Source organism: Lupinus angustifolius, chromosome LG17 (genome assembly GCF_001865875.1).
Source record: "Lupinus angustifolius cultivar Tanjil chromosome LG17, LupAngTanjil_v1.0, whole genome shotgun sequence".
Taxonomy (NCBI): domain Eukaryota; kingdom Viridiplantae; phylum Streptophyta; class Magnoliopsida; order Fabales; family Fabaceae; genus Lupinus; species Lupinus angustifolius.
The window spans coordinates 4,615,068-4,634,986 of NC_032025.1; the positions used below are offsets into that span (position 1 = coordinate 4,615,068).

At 33.2% G+C, this 19,919-nt stretch overlaps 3 protein-coding genes across 4 annotated transcripts; 2 read left to right on the top strand and 1 right to left on the bottom strand.

Moving 5' to 3' along the window:
* LOC109331490 (pentatricopeptide repeat-containing protein At5g65560-like) lies at positions 867-18,178 on the top strand. 2 transcript variants are annotated; one of them, XM_019566028.1, is made up of 3 exons: positions 867-3,889; positions 4,087-4,198; positions 18,168-18,178. In XM_019566028.1, exon 1 carries the CDS (start codon positions 1,014-1,016, stop codon positions 3,729-3,731), a length of 2,718 nt encoding a protein of 905 aa, XP_019421573.1. In that variant the 5' UTR covers positions 867-1,013; the 3' UTR covers positions 3,732-3,889; positions 4,087-4,198; positions 18,168-18,178. The 2 variants fall into 2 exon arrangements, with proteins under 2 accessions (XP_019421573.1, XP_019421572.1); XM_019566027.1 differs by lacking the exon at positions 18,168-18,178 and having other exon boundaries at positions 4,087-4,543.
* Positions 6,982-10,810, top strand: LOC109331492 (7-deoxyloganetic acid glucosyltransferase-like). Its single transcript, XM_019566030.1, has 3 exons — positions 6,982-7,614; positions 8,398-8,913; positions 10,196-10,810. The coding sequence occupies exons 1-3, from the start codon at positions 7,098-7,100 to the stop codon at positions 10,642-10,644; spliced, it is 1,482 nt and encodes a 493-aa protein (XP_019421575.1). The 5' UTR covers positions 6,982-7,097; the 3' UTR covers positions 10,645-10,810.
* Positions 11,311-16,522, bottom strand: LOC109331491 (AP2-like ethylene-responsive transcription factor AIL6). Its single transcript, XM_019566029.1, has 10 exons — positions 16,256-16,522; positions 15,934-16,141; positions 15,123-15,648; positions 14,616-14,698; positions 13,113-13,121; positions 12,884-12,972; positions 12,478-12,551; positions 12,352-12,402; positions 12,167-12,243; positions 11,311-11,960 (listed from the first exon to the last, which is right to left on the bottom strand). The coding sequence occupies exons 2-10, from the start codon at positions 16,073-16,075 to the stop codon at positions 11,494-11,496; spliced, it is 1,518 nt and encodes a 505-aa protein (XP_019421574.1). The 5' UTR covers positions 16,076-16,141; positions 16,256-16,522; the 3' UTR covers positions 11,311-11,493.

Sequence of the window (19,919 nt, forward strand, 5' to 3'; positions counted from 1 at the left end):
TAAATATCCAAAGAATATATAAAGAATATTATTCAAAGATTCACAATTGTTTTGGATAGAAGTATTAAATATATGACAATAAAAAATAATCAATAAAACACTCAATAACTAGTCTTAATTACTACCACTTTGGTAAGAAAAAAAATCATAGGTTAAACTATTAATTCAGTCTTTTATCCTATTTTATGTTTCAATTTGGTCCTCTCGCAAAATAAAACTTCATTTTAGTCTTATATATTTATAATTTAACCCCTTAATCATAACAATTTTAATTAGTTTTGCGTTGAAATATGTCTATTTCGTCATATATTCATTTTACACCACCAAAACATGTACCTTTCTCTTTAAAAGAATAACCAAATGTCTTTTATATTAAATCTAATTAATATCATTACTAGAATGATGAAATTGACAAATATTATAAGAATATATTATTAAATTTAAACCTAAAATACGAACAAAACATTGATTTAGTGGTATAATATCTAACTAGATTCATAAATATCAAAGTATCAAATGTGTGATTCTTTAGTAACACTTATTAGGAAGAGTATCTACACATTCCGAAAGAATTACCTTAATAGTTAGTTTGAGAGTTGAATTTTGGAGGGGAAATAGATGACTTGGGAGCCATAAAATACACTTGTGAGATGACTCACAAACCTTTCATTTCTATTCATTCCCCTCCAAAATCCAATTATCAAACAAACACAAAATACCTTTCATTATATAAAAAATTGAAACTAGGACTAAATTAGTAAATTGACAATTTATGTGGGATGAAAATATGTTTCGGCAGAAATCATAGTTGGCTACATCAGCCTTTTCAATTGCAGCACCAAAAGCATGGCTGAGGAGGAGCCACGATATTAAAGCTAAGCCCGTATAAGTTTTGAAGCCCACTTTTGACACCAAACCCATCAAATGAATTTGATTCTCTCTTTTCACCATCGTCTTCCATGCTCTTGGAAGCCATAGCCTCATACATACTCTTGTTCATTCATGGCTTTTAGATGAGAAAATCAACACCCCTTTTCTCTCTTCTCCACCACCATCATCACTACCTTCTCATTCCAAAACCCTTCTCTTCAATCTCACAACAACCCCACAACAACAACAACGACGAAAACCTCACTTCACAACTATTCACTATCCTCTCTCGCCCCAAATGGCGAAAACACCCTTCCCTTGAATCTATTATTCCATTTTTGACCCCAGCTCATTTTTCTTCCCTATTCAGTTTCAACAACCTCGACCCATTAACCGCTTTGAACTTTTTTACATGGATCGAAAGAAAACATTTTTATATCCACACTGTAAATTCCTATCACCCTTTATTACTCATTCTTCTACGTAACGGGTTTCTCAACGCTGCTGAGAATGTTCGGAATTCCATGATCAAATCCTGCACTTCCGTCCAAGATGCAAGGTTTGTGCTCAAACTCTTGCGCCAATTGAATCAAAACCATGATGGGGGTTTAGGGTTTAAGCTTTCTCTTACTTCATATAATAGGCTTTTAATGTGTTTGTCGAATTTCGTTATGATTGATGAATTGGTGGTTTTGTATAAGGAGATGGTATTGGATGATGAGGTTTTGCCTAATTTGATTACATTCAATACAATGCTTAATGTGTATTGCAAGTTAGGGAACATGGTTGTGGCTGAAAACATTTTTGCCAAGTTATTTAAAGGTGGTTTTTGTCCTGATACATTTACATACACTTCATTGATATTGGGTTATTGTAAAAATCGTGCCTTGGAGAAAGCATATAGAGTGTTTCGGTTGATACCGGAAATGGGGTGCCAGAGGAACGTGGTTTCGTATACTAATATTATTCATGGCCTTTGTGAAAATCGACAACTTGATGAGGCTCTCAAGTTGTTTTTGCAAATGAAGGAGGATGGTTGTTTTCCCACAGTTCGTACTTATACAGTTGTCATAGACGCTTTATGTGAGTCGGGTAAGGAAACAGAAGCTCTGAAGTTTTTCGAGGAGATGGATCAAACAGGTTGTGAGCCTAATGTTTATACTTATACTGTGTTGATTGATTACTTCTGTAAGGAAGACAGGATGGATGAGGCAATGAAAATGTTGAATAGGATGCTGGAGAAAGGCATGCCTCCTAGTGTTGTTCCGTACAATGCCTTGATTGTTGGGTATTGTGAACCGGGAAAGATGGATGATGCAATGGGTATTTTGGATCTTATGAAGTCAAATAAAGTGTGTCCAAGTGCTTCTACGTATAATGAACTGATTTGTGGATTTTGTCAGAGCAAAAGCATGGACAGGGCAATGGCGATGCTTAATAAAATGCTTCAAAGTAAGCTGTCGCCTAACCGCATTACATATAACACATTAATATATGGGTTATGTAAAGCAGGTGTAGTAGATAGCGCTTCTCGGCTGTATCATTTGATGATCAAAGACGGTTTCAGTCCTGATTGTTGGACTTTTAGTTCTTTTATCGACTGCCTCTGTAGAATGGGCAGCGTTGAAAAAGCACATCAAATCTTTGAGTCCATCAAGGAAAATTACATCGAAGTAAATGAAGTTATATATACAGCCTTGATTGATGGGTACTGCAAAGCTGGGAAAACTGAAGATGCCCATTTATTATTCAAAGAGATGCTTGCTGAGAAATGTTTGCCAAACTCAATCACATTCAATGCATTGATAGATGGCTTGCGCAAAGAGGGGAAGGGGCAAGATGCAATGTCATTGGTGGAAGACATGGTAAAGTTTGATGTGAAGCCTACTGTTCACACATACACTATTCTCATTGAGGAAATGTTGAAACAAAACGACTTTGACCATGCTAATAGGATTCTCCACCAAATGATTTCTTCTGGATGTCAGCCTAATGTGGTCACATATACTGCATTTGTTAAGGCATATTGCAGACAAGGAAGATTGCAGGATGCTGAGGATATGGTGATCAAGATTAAAAATGAAGGCATATTGCTTGACTCCTTGATCTATAATCTATTAATTAATGCATATGTATGTATGGGGCTATTAGATAGTGCATTCGGTGTACTCAAACGCATGTTTGATGCTGGTTGTGAGCCTTCTCTTCAAACATATTCCATCCTAATGAAGCATCTAATAAATGAAAAACATAAGGAAGAAGGAAGCAATCTTGTGGGAGTTGATTTATGTTCAACTAATATCTCAGCTAATGATGCTGATTTATGGAAGATAGTTGACTTCGAAATCACAAATGTTCTCCTTGAGAAAATGGTAGAATATGGCTGTGTTCCTAACGTCAATACTTACAGCAAACTTATTAAAGGACTTTGCAAAGTAGAACAATTGGACGTAGCCTTCAGATTGTTACATCATATGGGAGAGAGTGGAATCTCTCCCTCCGAAAATATTCACAATTCTCTTCTTAGTGGTTGCTGTAAGCTGGGAATGTATGAGGAAGCAGTGAGATTGCTAGATTCTATGATGGAGTGTAGTCATTTAGCTCATCTAAAGTCATATAAGCTTCTCATTTGTGGGCTATTTGAAAATGGGAATAAAGAGAAGGCAGAGGCAGTGTTTCAGAAACTGCTATGCTGTGAGTATAATTATGATGAGGTAGCTTGGAAAGTTTTGATTGATGGCTTAGTTAGGAGGGGATATATTGACCAATGCTCAGAATTACTGAATCTTATGGTGAAAAGGGGTTGCTGTTTACATTCTGAGACATACTCTATGTTAATGCAGGAACTGAATGAAGTTTAATGCAATGATTGTTGACTAATCAAATTATTGCTTGCATTGCATTCCTTTGTTCGAATCACCTAAACCCTCAATAGAAGAGATATGGAATTCTACATTTTACTGAGACATGCCGGTGCATTGTTTTTGTGTCGATAATTTTGTATGTGTTATCTTTCTTGGTACGTTACTCAATTCAACTTGTGCATATCAAATTTCTATTAAATAGTATTTTTTAATTCTTTCTTTTGTTAAATAGATGTTAGTGGACCAAGGTATTGAGTCATTGATCATTATTGGATTTAAATGATAATTTTTTTGTCATTTATTTTATTCATAGGTTTTTATGTTGAATGTAACCTTTTGGTTTTTTATCCAGGTAATTTTTTTTGCCGGTGGTGTTCTGGTCGCGGCTTGTTGGTTTTGAATTAGTTACTTAATACTTAGGCGAGGAGAAATTCATATAAATACATAAATACGCGTTCAAGTTTGTAACTTTGTATCTTTAGTTAATGCAAGTAGTTATAACGAATAATAGAGAGGGAAAATCTGTTTCCAGTTTTCCGCTAATAAGTAGGCTTTTGGCACAAAGAAATTGACCCTTTTGCTTTTTCATTCTGATTCTGTGAACAGATTAACTAACATATGTTGTCTTAAGGGAGTTGTGTGGTTGACCTAAGTATGTGAGTGTCTATTTCAGTCATTTCTGTTCAACAGAAACATAGCCAAGCAATTTACTCATTGATCTGAACTATGTTGTACTCTTATGGACATATGATACTGATGAGATTAGTATGGCCACAAAAGTAACTCAATAAACTGAAACATTTTCTTAAGCAACCACAGATTATTCTCTTCATTCCTTTCATAGATTTTCTAGGGCAGAAGTATATAATTTTCTCTGCAACTCTTGTGAGCCACACTTGAAGCAGTTTGAGAATCCAGATATTTTAGTTAATAAGCTGGAATTTATATTTGTTTATCACAATGTTCTAATGCATTCTATACTTCAAATAAGTTTTTCTGCATTCCAGGCTTTGCTTCCAAATTCTCATGACTATCAGGGTTGAATCTGTTGTGTTGATGCTTGTGAATTGTGATTCAGGTTTACTATTAGTCAATATATACATGGAGCTAAGTTACTTGGATGATGTGTTATGTGTTGATGGTGGAAGCTTGATGAATTGAGCATTTGTTTGTGGTGTCCCGGGTGATGTAGGATTTTCATGTAAATGAGCATTCTTTTGTAATAATCCTTTAGTTGTGGCTAAAACCAAATTAGTGAAATCTAGATTAAATTGTCTTATTATACTGATTTTGTGTTCATGAATATAATCCATTCATGACTTCATGTCTTATTAGCTTTTGGTTTACAATACTATTTTTTCCGATTGACATACTTGAGTTGTGACTCAGTACGAGTTTCAATTTTATAGGCAGAGGCTTTATGAAAGAGGAGGAGCATGGATGGACTGTGAGTTGAAATTGAATGAGGTCTAGATATGGAAGAGTTGGGTATCGCCATATCCCAACTGATTCCAACTTCCTGACTAGCTTATAACCCATCATCCTCCCCAACAAACCCATCACCAACTTGAAGGACTACTACTCTCTTATAATTATCTCGAACCTTGCTGATGTGGCACTCAATTAGGGGTGAGTAGGACCCGGTCCTATCCGTTCATTTGACACAGTTTGATCATGATCATGCTCGAATAAGGTGAAGTCTAAGACTAGGTCCGTGTTCAAAAAATAGAACTGATCATTATTTAGAGTTGGATAGGGACCATACATGATCCAGCCCATAGTAACTCATTCATCATATTTGTATGTGTTTCTATTCAAATGTGAACAGAGTAATGATACCGTTTGGTTGAAAATATCACCGATTCTCTAATTTTTCATCATATATACATGATTAATAATATATATTCATATATCATGTCAAATTACATATTCATAATAATAAATAATATTGAAATTTTTTTATCTCAAATGAGTGTGTATTATATTTAATCGGATCTATGATTGGGTTTAAAGGTTGATTCGATCGATATTAGGGTCGAGTTAGCTTTGAATCTAGGGTCGGGTTTGAGTTCAAAACAATGACCTGACCAATATTTAGGGTCGGGTAAGGATAACCCTTAACTCGTCCAATTTGGCTCATGCTCACCCCTACTCAGGGAAAGTTAGCTGCCTTTTTTATGCTCATGGATTTTAGGTGAATTTTTTTTAAAAAAATGGTGCTATTTGAACGATTAAGGCTAGTATAACTTTTTTCTAAAATGGTTTTTGCATATTATTTACCCAACCTGAAAACATGGCTCCATATAATGACATATAGGGAATTAGGGATGTTAAATTTTCTTCCGAATTGAAGAAACTATTAAATTTGAACTCGTGATCATAAGTCGTAATTATATTATTACTTTAGACTGTCAGAGTCCAAACTCGAAATCTCTATTATAAAAATTAATTGTACAAAAAACTTCTTTATTTTTAATTTTAATTTTCAAAAATATTTTTTTATTATTCAAATCTTTCCCACCTCCATTAATCTTTGCCCCTTACTATTATTCAAATTAAAAACATAAGAAATTGAATATTTTAACACAATTTATATTTATACATGTTATGGAGATTATATATTTTTACAAGCTAATTTATTTTTTATATATTATTTTGAAAGTTGTTAATTAGAAAATATTGATTAGTCACATCAACTGGAAAAACTGTCTGTTTATAATATTCTGAATTTTTTGAATATTCTGAATTTTTTAAATATTCTGAATTTTTGTATATTCTGAATTTTTTAAAATTAGAAAACTACCAAAATTGTGTTTTTATAATATATAAAGAATAATAACATATTAATTATTGAAAGAATAAAAATAATATTAGAAATGATGCATTGTGAAAGATAAAGTTTGAGATACAGTATATATGAATATACTATTTTCTAAAATAAGATTTCTATATTATATTCCTTATTCATTGTTCTTACAACACTCCCAAACATTCTACATAAAACTTAATAGTTTGAACATGTTTTTTATTTTTCTAACCAAAAATTATTTCACCGAATAAGGAGTGATTTGTTTTAAGATGTACAACAACCCGTCTCAAACAAGTATGTTGCTTGTTTCTAGAATAGAACTTTTGTCTTTAACCTTACATCATAATGAAGCGGTGTGTTAAACCAACTTCAAATTTGGGACTTCCCAAACTCACACCTGTTCATGCATCATGATAACAGATAATGAAAGACACAGATAATGAAAGCAGAAGAAAAAAATGAGTAGCAGCCACACAAATTATTGCGTTCCAGTTGTGCTCTACTAACTACTACAAAAACAGTATGGTGTGTAATATAGCGATCCAACACAAGAAATGGCGATGAAAGAACCACAAAAATCCGTCACTTCTAGTCATACCCACGTGCTCATATTTCCATGTCCAGCACAAGGTCACGTGAACTCCATGCTCAAGCTTGCTAAGCTTCTTGCTCTTCACAATCTCCATGTAACCTTCTTGAACGTTGAGTTCATCCACCATAGCCTCCAACGTTTCGGAAACATTGAATCTTTTTCAGAAACTTACCCTACGCTTCAATTCAAGACCATCCCTGATGGGCTTCCAGAAAACCACCCTCGTTCTGGTGAGAACGTAGTGGATACTTTTACTACAGTTAATTTGAACGCTAAGCCTCTTTTGAAAGATATTTTGGTGTCACAAAACCCTAGAGTTACTTGCCTCATTGGAGATGGATTCTATGGAAGCCTTACCAATGATGTAGCACGTGAGGTTGGGATACCGGTTATTCATTTTCGTACTGTCAGTGCTTGCTGCTTTTGGTCTTATTTCTGTGTTCCTGATCTCTTCAAATCTAACCAACTTCCTATTAGAGGTATACTAATACTTTTTCAACATTTTTTTGGAATTCATAGACGGAAATTAAATGTTTCAAAGTCACGTCGCTAGTATATTTTATGCTTGTAAAAAAAAAAAATCCTTACTTTTCATCTAAATCTCTAAAATTATACAAATCTTTTTTTTGTATAATGAAAGGTATTACCTTCCACATGGGGAATGACCTAATCTTTTTTGGTGTATTTGAGGATTGTATGGGACCTCTCAAAAATCTTAGTATGAAATAACAAATGTGATTTCTTATATAACGATGTTATAGATATTTTTGTTGGGATCTAATTGACCACTGATCTATAAACTTAGGGATCTAATTGACATTTTGTAAAATGAATTAATGGAAGGATCTGACCAAACTCATAGTTATGTTGATTTATAGGTAGATATAATGAAGATAGATTTATCACTTTCTGGTACTGGTACAAGGGATTTATTTTCTTTTTCCTAAGGCTTTTCAATCAATGCTTGAACATGCTAAACCGTTTGGCAATCAAGATTATGACTGCATCATCCCTTTGTTTGCAATACATTGTGAGAATTTCAATAATGACAAAGTAACTAAAATAATGACTACAACATTATCTGTCCAAAAAATATAAAGTTAATATATGTTTAATTTATATTTTACTTTGGCTGCTATAAGTGGCACCCAACATAATATTGTATAAACTGGTTGCCAATAATAACTAAGTTGCATCATGATTAATGAATATGTAACTAGTGAGCACTAATAACTTTGGAAAATGACCTTAACTTGAATTAGGGGATGAAGATATGGATCGTATCATAACTGGGATCCCCGGCATGGAAACCTTGATCCGTTGTCGTGACCTCCCAAGTTTTTGTCGGGAAAATGATCTCTTGAAACCAACTATCCCCTTAAAATCTATTGTCTCCCAAACCCATGAATCCCTTAGAGCAAGTGCCCTTATACTTAACACCTTTGAGGATCTAGAAGGCCCTGTTCTATCCAACATAAGTCTCCAATTTCCTCAACTTTTCACCATTGGTCCTCTCCATGCACACTTGAACACTAGAATACAAGAGTCCAACAACAAAACCACAAAGTCTCAAACACTTCATTCTTCCACAAATAGCCTTTTGGAAGAGGATAGAAGCTGCATGGCATGGCTAGACTCTCAACCATTGAAATCTGTGGTTTATGTGAGCTTTGGTAGTATCACTACTATTACACGGGAGAAGCTCTTGGAGATATGGTACGGTTTGGTTAACAGCAAGAATAGGTTCCTATGGGTGATGAGAACAGACATGGTGACAGGTAAAGTTATCCATTCTAGTAACATTTCTTAAGGAGCCTTTTTTGTTAGATGATTTTATAGGAGATCTAGATTTGCATGTTTACATATTTGAATCCTTTCTACTGTATTTTTTCTATGATCAAAGGTATGTTAGAAATAAACATAAATGTTATGAACAAAGTTTCATAAATTTCAATTGGACTCACTGAAAATCCTACTTTGTCTAGTCCCTTTGTCCGTTCCACTTAAGTATTAGTCTCTATGTTATCTTTTCAGAACTTTTCTGTTCATATTTAATTTAATTGTGACTCTCAAAGTTCAATACTATATTAATTACTCATTTATCAATTACATTTTCATCATCATTGTGGAGAGAAAGAAAAATAATGGTGAAACAAAGTAGAGAATGGAAGTCTATTACCTATATAATAAAAAAAAACTCTCTAATGGCATGTGTCAATCTCTAAGTCCTCATGACATGTGTCAACCTCTCATCAAAACTAAAGGTCTCTCATAACATGTGTCAATCTCTCAATCAATCAATACTTTCCCTCCAAAATATGTCAATCTTCCATTTTTGTTCATTGTACAATTTAATTTTAATGATTAAACAAAAAAAGCTCATACATGACATGTGTCAATCTCTCAAGCCATCATGATATGTGTCAATCTCTCATCAAAACTAAAGCTCCCGCGTGACATGTGTCAATCTCTCAAGCCCTCATGACATGTGTCAACCTCTCATAAAAAATAAAGGTCCCTCATGACATGTGTTAATCTCTCAATCAAAACTTTCCCTCCAAAACATGTCAATCTTTCATTTTTGTTCATTGTACAATTTAATTCTAATAATTAATAAGCTCATTTGTTTTTTATTCTATAAAAAAATTACATATCACAATAAAGGGGATTGAATCCCTTTTCACATGTGAATTACTTCTCCATCGTTGTCAACATACATATTCTTAATCATAAATGAACATGTAATATGTGTTCTTAATCATGCGGCAAAAAAATAACATCCCGTGTAAATGCACGGATAACTTGCTAGTTAGATATGTATAATAAGAAAAACAATAATTTTGCTAAAAACACATGAGAAAATGGAAGAATAAGTATATAATTGGGAGGATTCCTCATGCCATGCCTTTCATTTAATGTGCCCAAATAAATTCTTTTCACACAATTTTTTTACTTGATAAAAATAAAATTTCAAAAATTGTAAGTATTTGAAAATCAGAACATGTTAAATAAACAGATCCTGAAATTGTAAGTATTTGCAAATATTACTTTTTTTCTCAGGAAAAGAGAGTGAAGTTCAAATACCAAAGGAGTTGGTGGAAGGGACCAAGGAGAGGGGGTTCATGGTGGGGTGGGCCCCACAAGTTGAGGTGTTGGAACACAAAGCCATTGGTGGGTTTTTGACCCACAATGGCTGGAATTCTACCCTGGAGAGTATAGTAGCTGGGGTACCCATGATATGCTGGCCTTACTTTGCAGATCAACAGATTAATAGCAGGTTTGTAAGTGAGGCTTGGAAACTTGGGCTAGACATGAAGGATATGTGTGACAGAAATATTGTGGAGAAGATGGTTAATGATGTTATGATCCATAAGAGACAGGAGTTTCAGATATCAGCTCAGAGAATGGCCATGTTGGCCCACAAGAGTGTAAGTCCAGGTGGTTCTTCTTACTCCAGTTTTGATCGTTTGATCCAATTCATAAAATCAACCACTTTGGGAAGTTGTTGATACCATAGAGTGATGCTATAAAACTTTTCAACATGTTGTATTATGTTTTATCTGTATTGTTTTTCTTTCTTCTACTCTCTTTTCAGGGAAGTTATAGGAATTAACCATCAATTATAGTTGTACAAAGGTTCCCGCTTAACCTTTCATCATATTCCAAAACATTAGTCTTTTATCAATGAAATGGAAAGTTGTTCTAACAAAACTAATATATATATATATATATATATATATATATATATATATATGTATGTATATATATATATATGTATGTATATGACAACCAACATGCTGATATCTTTTCCGTCACCCCCTTCTTATAATCATCTATTAGTACCCTTAATTTAGTAGGAAAAATGTTTATGCTTAGCACTTGATAATAAAATAAAAATTGTTAAAAAAAACTTTATATCAGGTAGATATTAATAATTCCCAGCTGTATTCCAAAGATCCAAATTATTTGTTACATGTTAACCCTATAGGACAGAATTTGGATGATGTGTGATAATGTTGTATAGTGCATGGCGTGCCACACAATAATGTTAATGCGCTAAATTAACACTAAAGCCAATTTTGTAATTGAAATAAAGATGATCACACTACTGCTACACATTATGAAGCATTAGGGAATTCTTGTAATGCAAGATTCAAAATATAACTCAATTTTTGAGAAGTTAGCTACATAATCCAGATTCCTACAGTAACTAAAACTCCTAGCCTTTGCACCAAAACTTCATTTTTGTTTCTTAGAAGCTAAAGGGTTAAATTATAGAGAAGCTGGAACTACAGCTTTTGATCCTTTGTTAGCAGAAGCAGGAAATTAGCAACAGATGACTGACTAGTTGATCAGATTCAATATGACTGATGAGTCCATGTAAAGAACTCAGGTGCCGCTGTTGCTGGCACTGTATTCAACCCAGATGTATTGATCGAAGTTACACCAGATTCGGGTGCGCCACCATTGGTAGGATGCTGATACTGGTGAAAGAGGTTGTGGTGATAATACGCTGTTGACGAATCGTACGGAATTCCACGAGGGATAGAAAGAGTTGGCTGATGAATGGCTGAGAAATTGATGCTGCTATTCATGTTTCCACACTGAGGATGTTGCTGCTGCTGTTGAGAATTGCCCAGAGATTGTTGTTTCTGCTCCGACTCTAGGGAAAGCTTCAAGCGTTTTGCTGCCCCGCCAACGGGAAGTGAACTATTCATTATAGCTTCCACATCATATCTGTTCATCTCAAAATTGGTTACAGCATTTGAACCTCTAAATTTTATAGCTGCAATATCATATGCCTCTGCTGCTTCCTCTTCAGTTGCTGTCACCATGTGAAATGATAAATTAGAGAATTATACAGAGAAGTATTGTATGTTACATATCCCCTGATGTAACATCATGCAAAAAGGACTGTCCAAAGCTAAGCCAGCAACACTTTAAAAAACTATTATGCCATAGCCATAATCTATCTAGTATTATCATCTTTATCATGTACCGTAATCGCACAATTGACGCCAAAATATATACCGAATGTTCCCAAGTATAGATCTTTGTTTCCAGCAACGCGGCCGATTCTTGCCTGCCATCGACCCTGTTGATGATGCCTGGAGGATCAAAGAAGTATAAATCACATGACCAAAGGTGACACATACAAATTACACAATAGCAACAAAATGTCAAGGCATCAAATAATGCTATGTTAGATCACAAACCTTGTAACACCCCTGTACATGGAAGCTCCCCTAGAAAAACCGCTACTTTTCCTGCAAGAATGGGAAGTCCAATTTCAGCTTGCAAAAAATACAGTGCTGAAAAGTACATAGAGCAATCAAACAAACCTTCGTAATGATGCAATAAATTCTTGCTTTGTTACATGTTTCATCTCCTCCACTTCTTTTGAATAAGTGGAAACCTGAGAAATAAGACAAAAACAAGCTAAGTGGTGCAATTCTAATCACTATGTAAACTCTTATTCTACCCCTTCAACTGACAGAAACATGCAAAACAAAATATACATAGTGCTAATTTCCCCTTCCTTTATTTTTCTTCTAGCAACATTGGTCAGAAAATCCTTAATGCAGCTTCTTGGAATCAACTTTTTATGAACCAAACAAAGCATACACTTCTTACAAGAAATATGAACTAAACATTACTCCTTGAGTAGAAATCCTCATTATTTATAGCATTTCATGCACGCAGAACAACTAACATGGATCAAAACAGACAACAAGAAGTGACAATTACCGGGAAGTTGGTGGTTGCGGCTGGACCCCAATACTTAAGAGCTGCCAAATCATAAGCTCTCGCCGCCTTCTCTTCCTTGTCATATCCACCTGATAACAATGACAATTACTTTACTACATTATACAATCATCCCTTTAGTACAATATATAATATAAGTGCACAAAAGCTTAAGATAGATTGAGAAATGAGAAGTATTCTGTAACAAGAATACTAACTGAACATTACGTACCTAAATACACTGTAGAATAAGAGTGAAAAAGTTGAATGACATCAACAAATGCACCAAGTCACGTTCCATGCAAAAGAAAAGCCAAGTGTATAAGTTTATGTATGGAATAGTCAAAATTATCTGCCAAAAATTACTTTGCTAATCTAAAAATGCAAATGAGCAAAAGAAAAGTGATTATATGCTTGCCAATTGCAAAGGTGCATGCGCAGAGGCAACTTTTTTATGTTTTTCTCTTTCACGTCCTTTTTAGTTACCAGGATATATAGAAACCAACTATACAGTGGATGAGATCCATCTACTCCACCCTCTTTTTCTTGTGGATAGTGATCTCCATTCCTCGTCTCGAACCCATTAGAATGTTAATTTTTGTTTTTATTCCACCCTCTGTTTTTATTCACGTGCAATATGTGATTGGCTAGAGAGCGAGAATGAGACACCGTTGGGTAGAGATGATCTTTGTTCCTTTTCTTTTATCCAAGAACTACTTAAATTCTAATTATACAAAAAATAAAAACTATTAATGACATTAAATTATCTACCAAACAATTGATTCCATATGTTGGAAAATTGGTTTCAAATTAATTATTCTGATGTAGACAAAAATGTTAAAAAATCCCAGTATGTACATCATATAGTCAAAGACATATCCCGGGCACCTGAAAAGACAAGTGGAAAAGAGAAATCCCGAATTGGCTGCTTCTCATTGATTAATTAAATTATGGATATAGTTTTGATTCAATAAAGTGATTCATTACAATAGTATATTTTGATGAAGTTATTTGTCTCTGGCACATAATATCTAAGAAATCCCGTGAGTTTGTTTCAGAACAAAATATGACATTATATCATGATAGGGGCCACTGTCAAAAAACTTTCATCAAACAGTAGAGTACGCTCCACCAACTTAATGTAAGTAAGTACAAACTAAAAAATACAAAATTCAATATAAGGGTGTGATGTGGTCAAAAAGCAAAAGCAAAAGTTAAAGTCCTCAACTGAGAATCTGAACAGAAACAATATACCAGATATTATGAGGAAGAATAGATAGATATTAGTCATTAGACATTGTGACAGTGTAGAAAGAGAAGATAAGTCTTCTCAAATAATACGTATAAGGAGACAAGAAAGCAAAGGGCACCCGAGTCAGTTGGTGAAAAATGGCGGCACATTGGATCAAATCAATTGAAAGCAAAACAGTGATATGATAGGTAGTAATAACAAGTACTACTAGTAGCACCAGTGTTGGTACTACTACTGCTACGTGTTATATACTATACTATACCATCAGTGTCAATCATAAAAAAGACTCTGAGAAATAGAAACCCAGGTGTCCTATACCTCACTCCAACCAACCATTAATGCTACTTCATTGCATGCAAGCCACTTTTCAGTGTCTCATTTTCACTATATTCCATTTCTTCTTTATTTTATTAATTATTCTTGTCCTTATTGATTTATTTACATCAGAAAATTTATGTAAAGAGAGAGAGAGAAATAATAAACCTTGACGCCCTTTCCTGGCTTGACCCTCTCTTCTACAGCTGTTATCCCATAGATGCGCTTCATATCTACCCGTCCATCTGTGTCTGAAAGGTACCCAAAAAATTAAGATTCAAGACATTGACAAAAAGTTCGGAAAATCAACCATCACAAACCATATTTCAAATCTAGTTCAACAAAAATCAGAAAAATAATAAAAGTTTAAATTTTCTAATTGACATAATATATTATCATTAGTAGCAGAAATGATTTCGGACAACAGATGTCCAATCAATTTTTGTACCATGGTCAATGACTAATTCATAATCTCAATATTCACAAATGACAACTGTAACAAAGGAGCTACTACTTTACAACTTCCAAAATTTACCCAAAGGATGCTTTGGTGTGAAAAAGAGAAATTAGCTTTCATTTCATTGGGAAAAAGGTTGAAAAACTTAAACATGGCAACAATTCATTCACATGAGCAAAATGGAGAAAATAAAAGATAACGGAAATTAAAGGATATACCTAGTGACTCCTCTATAGATTGAAGTTCGCTGACCAAAAGTATCAGCGATCTTCTTAGGGGTAACTGAAGTGACCACAGCTACGGCCTTTTCTGAGCTCTCCGGAATGCCAAGGGAAAAAGTATCCGTGGCATTGCCGCATCGGCCAGAAAAGGCCAAAGCACTTGCTGGGGATTCAATGGAATGAGTTCCAAACTCATTACAAGTGGGTTGAGATTTTCCGATGGAACCAGAGTCATCCACCTCGGAGCCCGAGTTGGTGGCGAAAGCTTGGAAGCCAGCAATGGCTTTCAGATCTTGGTGGTCGCCACCACTAAAGTAAGTGGAGGAGCCACCGTGCTCATAGGAGTGGGTAAGGGAGGAATCTGGAGTCTCCGTTTGGCTATCGGAGTAGCGCATCATTGAGGAAGAATCTCCGAAAAAGTCCTCTAGCTTCGGCACTGCCTGTGGCGGTGCTTGTTCCTTGTTGCTGTCGTTTTGGTCCATTTGAACACCGTATAGCATCTGAGACTTAGAGTTCCCCCACCCTGCAAAAAATAAAATAAAAAATATGAGTAGAAATATACAACAATGGAAAATTTAGTAGTGAACAGAAAAAAAATACAACAATCTATGCATGTTTAGTTTAGCTTCATTTTAAGGAAAATTAAAAATCACATTTTTATTCAAACAAATTATGTACTATATCAACCCATTTGCATTAAATGACTAGAACAATGGAATCCATCAATCCAAGAAAAAATGAAAACATTGTAAGATGATTTTTCATGTGGGTGTGTTAGTGTTATTGAAAATGAAAGTAGTGAACTCACCATTGGCATAATAGTTATCAAGAAAGTATTGAGACGGAGCTGAAGCAGCATCGTATTGAATGAACTGAGGTTCAGAGGACCTGAGCATTTCCATGGGGGATAATGAAAACGATAACCAGTTAGAGTTAGTAGCACGAGCCATTGATTTTTGATTTTGTTGCAAATGAAGTTTCACTCCCCAGAATCAATGTTTTTTTTTCCTGAACACCTAAGACAACACAACAGAGATAATATCAACGGTTTTTATATAAACAACATCTCGTTTTTTTTGTTTTTCAAATGTAAGAAAGAAACAAGAACAGCTTCAGTGTTTTTTGCTTACAATAAGGGTCCCGAAACTGAAATAACCACTCTCTTTGTCCCAGGCTAAGTGGCGTTACTCTTTGATGTTTGAAAGCTTATACTATCCTCCACCATAGGGTACAGTACTATATTTTTAAAATAACAAAATGAAAGTCAAGTGAAATAAAACGAAGTGTTTAGCTTAGAGGAAGATAAGAACGATGCATAGGGTAATTTCAGAAGCTTGATGCGTTGGAGAGACGATGTTGAAAGAGAAGTGGAGAGAGATAAGAAAAGAAGAGTGTTATATAATAGTGATAGCTATGAAGAGTTTCAGCGTAAAAGTAGTGTATGAGAGTTATAGATATAAGAAAATAAAAAAATAGAAAATAATTAATTAAATATGGATAAATAAATGGTGAGAAGTGACTTTTGGCTATGTAACGAAAGATACGGCATGGCGGAAAATTGAAGAATTTGTTTGATAGGTTTCGTTTCGGATTTCATTTAATTTACTAAAATGGCCTCAAGCTTGGTTTGTGCATTTCACACACTTGTCTTACATGCAGCACTCCCGGAAACTTGTTTGGGTCCACTTATATATTCAAAACCTTAACTATTCTTGCCTCTGTTTTATCATTGTTTAAAGCGTCTTTTGATTTTTAACAAGGACTTTTCATAAAGTTTTATGTACATTCAATTTATTAACAAGGACTTTTCAATTTATTATCAAAATACCAACAAAGTGTGGCTCAATAGTGTACGATACTATTAGTTCTCATAATGATTAAAAGGTAAAATGTTCAATTCCTGTAAATGACACTTATTGGGATAGATAACTACACACTAAAAGAAATTAGTTTCTTGCCCAAAATGCGAAAAGATATTATTGGTAGTGCCAGAAAAATTATTATCAAAGTAATTATAAATAATTAATTGAGTAAAAAGAAAAAAGAACTAGTCTCATTTATGAAAGTAATTTTAGAAAATTGCAATAATCATTGACCAATTTAATGATACGAATCAAATTAACTATTATCTTTAGTTCATGTAAAATTATTAAAAAAAAACTTCATAACTCTTTCATATTGAATAAGATGTAGTGACTAATGTGCGTTTATAACAAACGGAGAAAGCAATTTAGTAATTTGGTGAATGTGGGTCATAGCCCAAATGGTCATGTACTTGAGCATACGGCCTTATAATGGGAGCACTACTGTGGGGTCAACGGTCAAAACTAATTTATAGCTGTAACTGATTGAGGTTTAGTAGAGAGAAGTTTGTAGAGATTGTTTCTCCACTAAAATGATTTTGAGGATACGTAACTATACATGGGTTTGGGAGAGAATAGAATGAAACCTTTGTATATGGACCTTAATGGTTGATCAAATTATGCTATGTGTACTTAGTTCTTACCCTAGTTCAAAGAAGGAAATGGGTTAAATTTGACTAGTTTAAAAGAAGCTCAGACATGTAGCCAATTCTCTCTAGTCTTAGGTTATGGACGAATAACTATATACCATTAAGGAGAGAGAGAGGATGGAGATAAAGTGCGATCAGCTAAAACTTATAGCAATTCATGATTTGGACTAGTCAATGATGTCCATTAATTAAGACTCACTCCCTTAAAAATAAATTATGTAGAAATAAAATGGAAAATAGATCTTAAGTAGGAACAAAGTGAGTGGAGAATGAAGATAAGACATGATACATTAATATGTCTAGAAGAAAAATCTAGTCATTGTCTGTATTGAAGAAGAGATAAAAACCTCGTTTCTCAAGTTCAAAACGTTAGTTTCTACAATAAGACAACAGTTAATTTGAAATGCATATATTCAGAGTATATGAATTTTGCATAATGTAGCAGTTAATTTGAAATACTAATATTCAGAGTATAGGAATCTTGAAGTATAGAGAGTTTATCATAATGCCTTAATATTTGACTGGGGCAGGTATGACATTTGTGCATTATTTGATCTGTTTAAGATTCGTATTAGGTCATATCAACTGATGTTTTAGTTCAGGATTTTTCTTACTTTTCGGATTGGTATAATTCCCCATTCACTTGCATTCCAATTTATTATAGCAACTAAGAGAATGATGGTTGTTATTTGTTGAAGGGTTAGATTATATACTCAAGGAAACAATATGTTTGATTTATAAAAAGAAACGATAACAATTAATTAGACTGTGAATCAAATCATAATTGATATGTTTAATATTTTTAATTTTATTATTAAAATTACATGCATTTCAATTACTAAATTTGCTTTTTTCTATAGAGTAGAACCTAATATAATAAATTGTGATAAAGATAGTTAGTATCGACATTTTTCTATTTTAATAATATAATTCTTATAATGTACTAGTCCATTATTCAATTATTTAGATGTATTGATGAATAAGATTAAAAGTAAATATTCATTTTACTCCATCATTTTTTCGAATTAATAGTTTAGTCCCTCAAAAATATAAAAAATTTAAAACAATCTTCAAAATAGTAAGAACGAAAAACATGACAGTCTAAAATGAATATTAACTTTAAGATTAGTTAAATGGTAAAATGCAAAAAAAATTAAATTAAATACAATAATAATAATATTTTATAATTATATATTGTCTAATATTCAATAGATGTGTGTGTGCGAGTTTTTTTTATTTTATTGGATTTATATTAATTACATATGAACTTTTTGAAATACTGAGAATTAATATCTTTTTATTTTTTTAAGCTACATGTACCATTTGAAGTTGTAGGTATATATATGATTAATTTGCCCTCCAATTGAGATAGTTGTGAGAGCTTTGAGCCTTAGTATTCAATTTAGTTTTTGATCATAAAAGAAATATTGTTGCTATTAGTTAGAGTTTGTAATAAATCGAATCAATTTGGTATTTGTTCAAAATTTAATTTGTTATTTAATTGATAAATTTAGTTAATGAACTAAATGAGTTGAATTGATCTGAAAATTGAGCTTGTAAAATAAATGAGTTAAATATAATTCGACTCGTTAAATTCATAAATAATTTGATATATATATATATATATTATTGTGCAATATTTTTAAAAATGAAATAATTATTTAAGTTGTCCAAATGAACCAATTTGAGCTGAACCAAATATTTCGTAAACTTTAATCAAACCGAACTCAAATTGACAAAATAACTTATATTGAATTCTAGTCGAGTTTTGAGCTAAGCAAATTCTTATCGAACTAAACTGAATTGAGCTCTGATTAGGGATGGCAACAAGTGCAAGTAGTGTTTTCCCGTGTCCAAACTCGTAATATTTGTGTGTAGCGAGTATTTGCGGGTACCCAACCAGTTTTTAGTTTTAATTTATATTTATATAATTTTTAATAATTAATATGTAAAAAAATGTTACATCAATAATATGATATTTATAGGATAAATTTATGATCATAATCCAATATGTGTAATTTACTATGAAATAATAATAAAGTATATGATATATAATCTTAAAATAATAATAAATAATATAAAAATTTAACTAAAAATTAAATATAAAAATTTGCGGGTACTTACATAGCGGGTATCACAAAACTCACTCCCGCCCATAAACTATTATTACGGGTACCTATTACGTATATTTCTATGGGTACCTACAGATTGAGTTTTTTTGCTATCCCTAATTTTGACTTGTTTCCCGCCCGCCCTAATCTCAATTATCATCTTCAACCGTA

Coding starts and splice junctions, on each gene's coding strand:
- LOC109331491 (XM_019566029.1), bottom strand. CDS start 16,075: ATGGCTCGTGCTACTAACTCTAACTGGTTATCGTTTTCATTATCCCCC. Junction 15,649..15,933: donor TGATAACTATTATGCCAATG/GTGAGTTCACTA, acceptor TATTTTTTGCAG/GGTGGGGGAACTCTAAGTCT. Junction 12,244..12,351: donor ATGTACAGGGGTGTTACAAG/GTTTGTGATCTA, acceptor TTGATCCTCCAG/GCATCATCAACAGGGTCGAT.
- LOC109331492 (XM_019566030.1), top strand. CDS start 7,098: ATGGCGATGAAAGAACCACAAAAATCCGTCACTTCTAGTCATACCCAC. Junction 7,615..8,397: donor TAACCAACTTCCTATTAGAG/GTATACTAATAC, acceptor AACTTGAATTAG/GGGATGAAGATATGGATCGT. Junction 8,914..10,195: donor GAGAACAGACATGGTGACAG/GTAAAGTTATCC, acceptor TTTTTTTCTCAG/GAAAAGAGAGTGAAGTTCAA.
- LOC109331490 (XM_019566028.1), top strand. CDS start 1,014: ATGAGAAAATCAACACCCCTTTTCTCTCTTCTCCACCACCATCATCAC.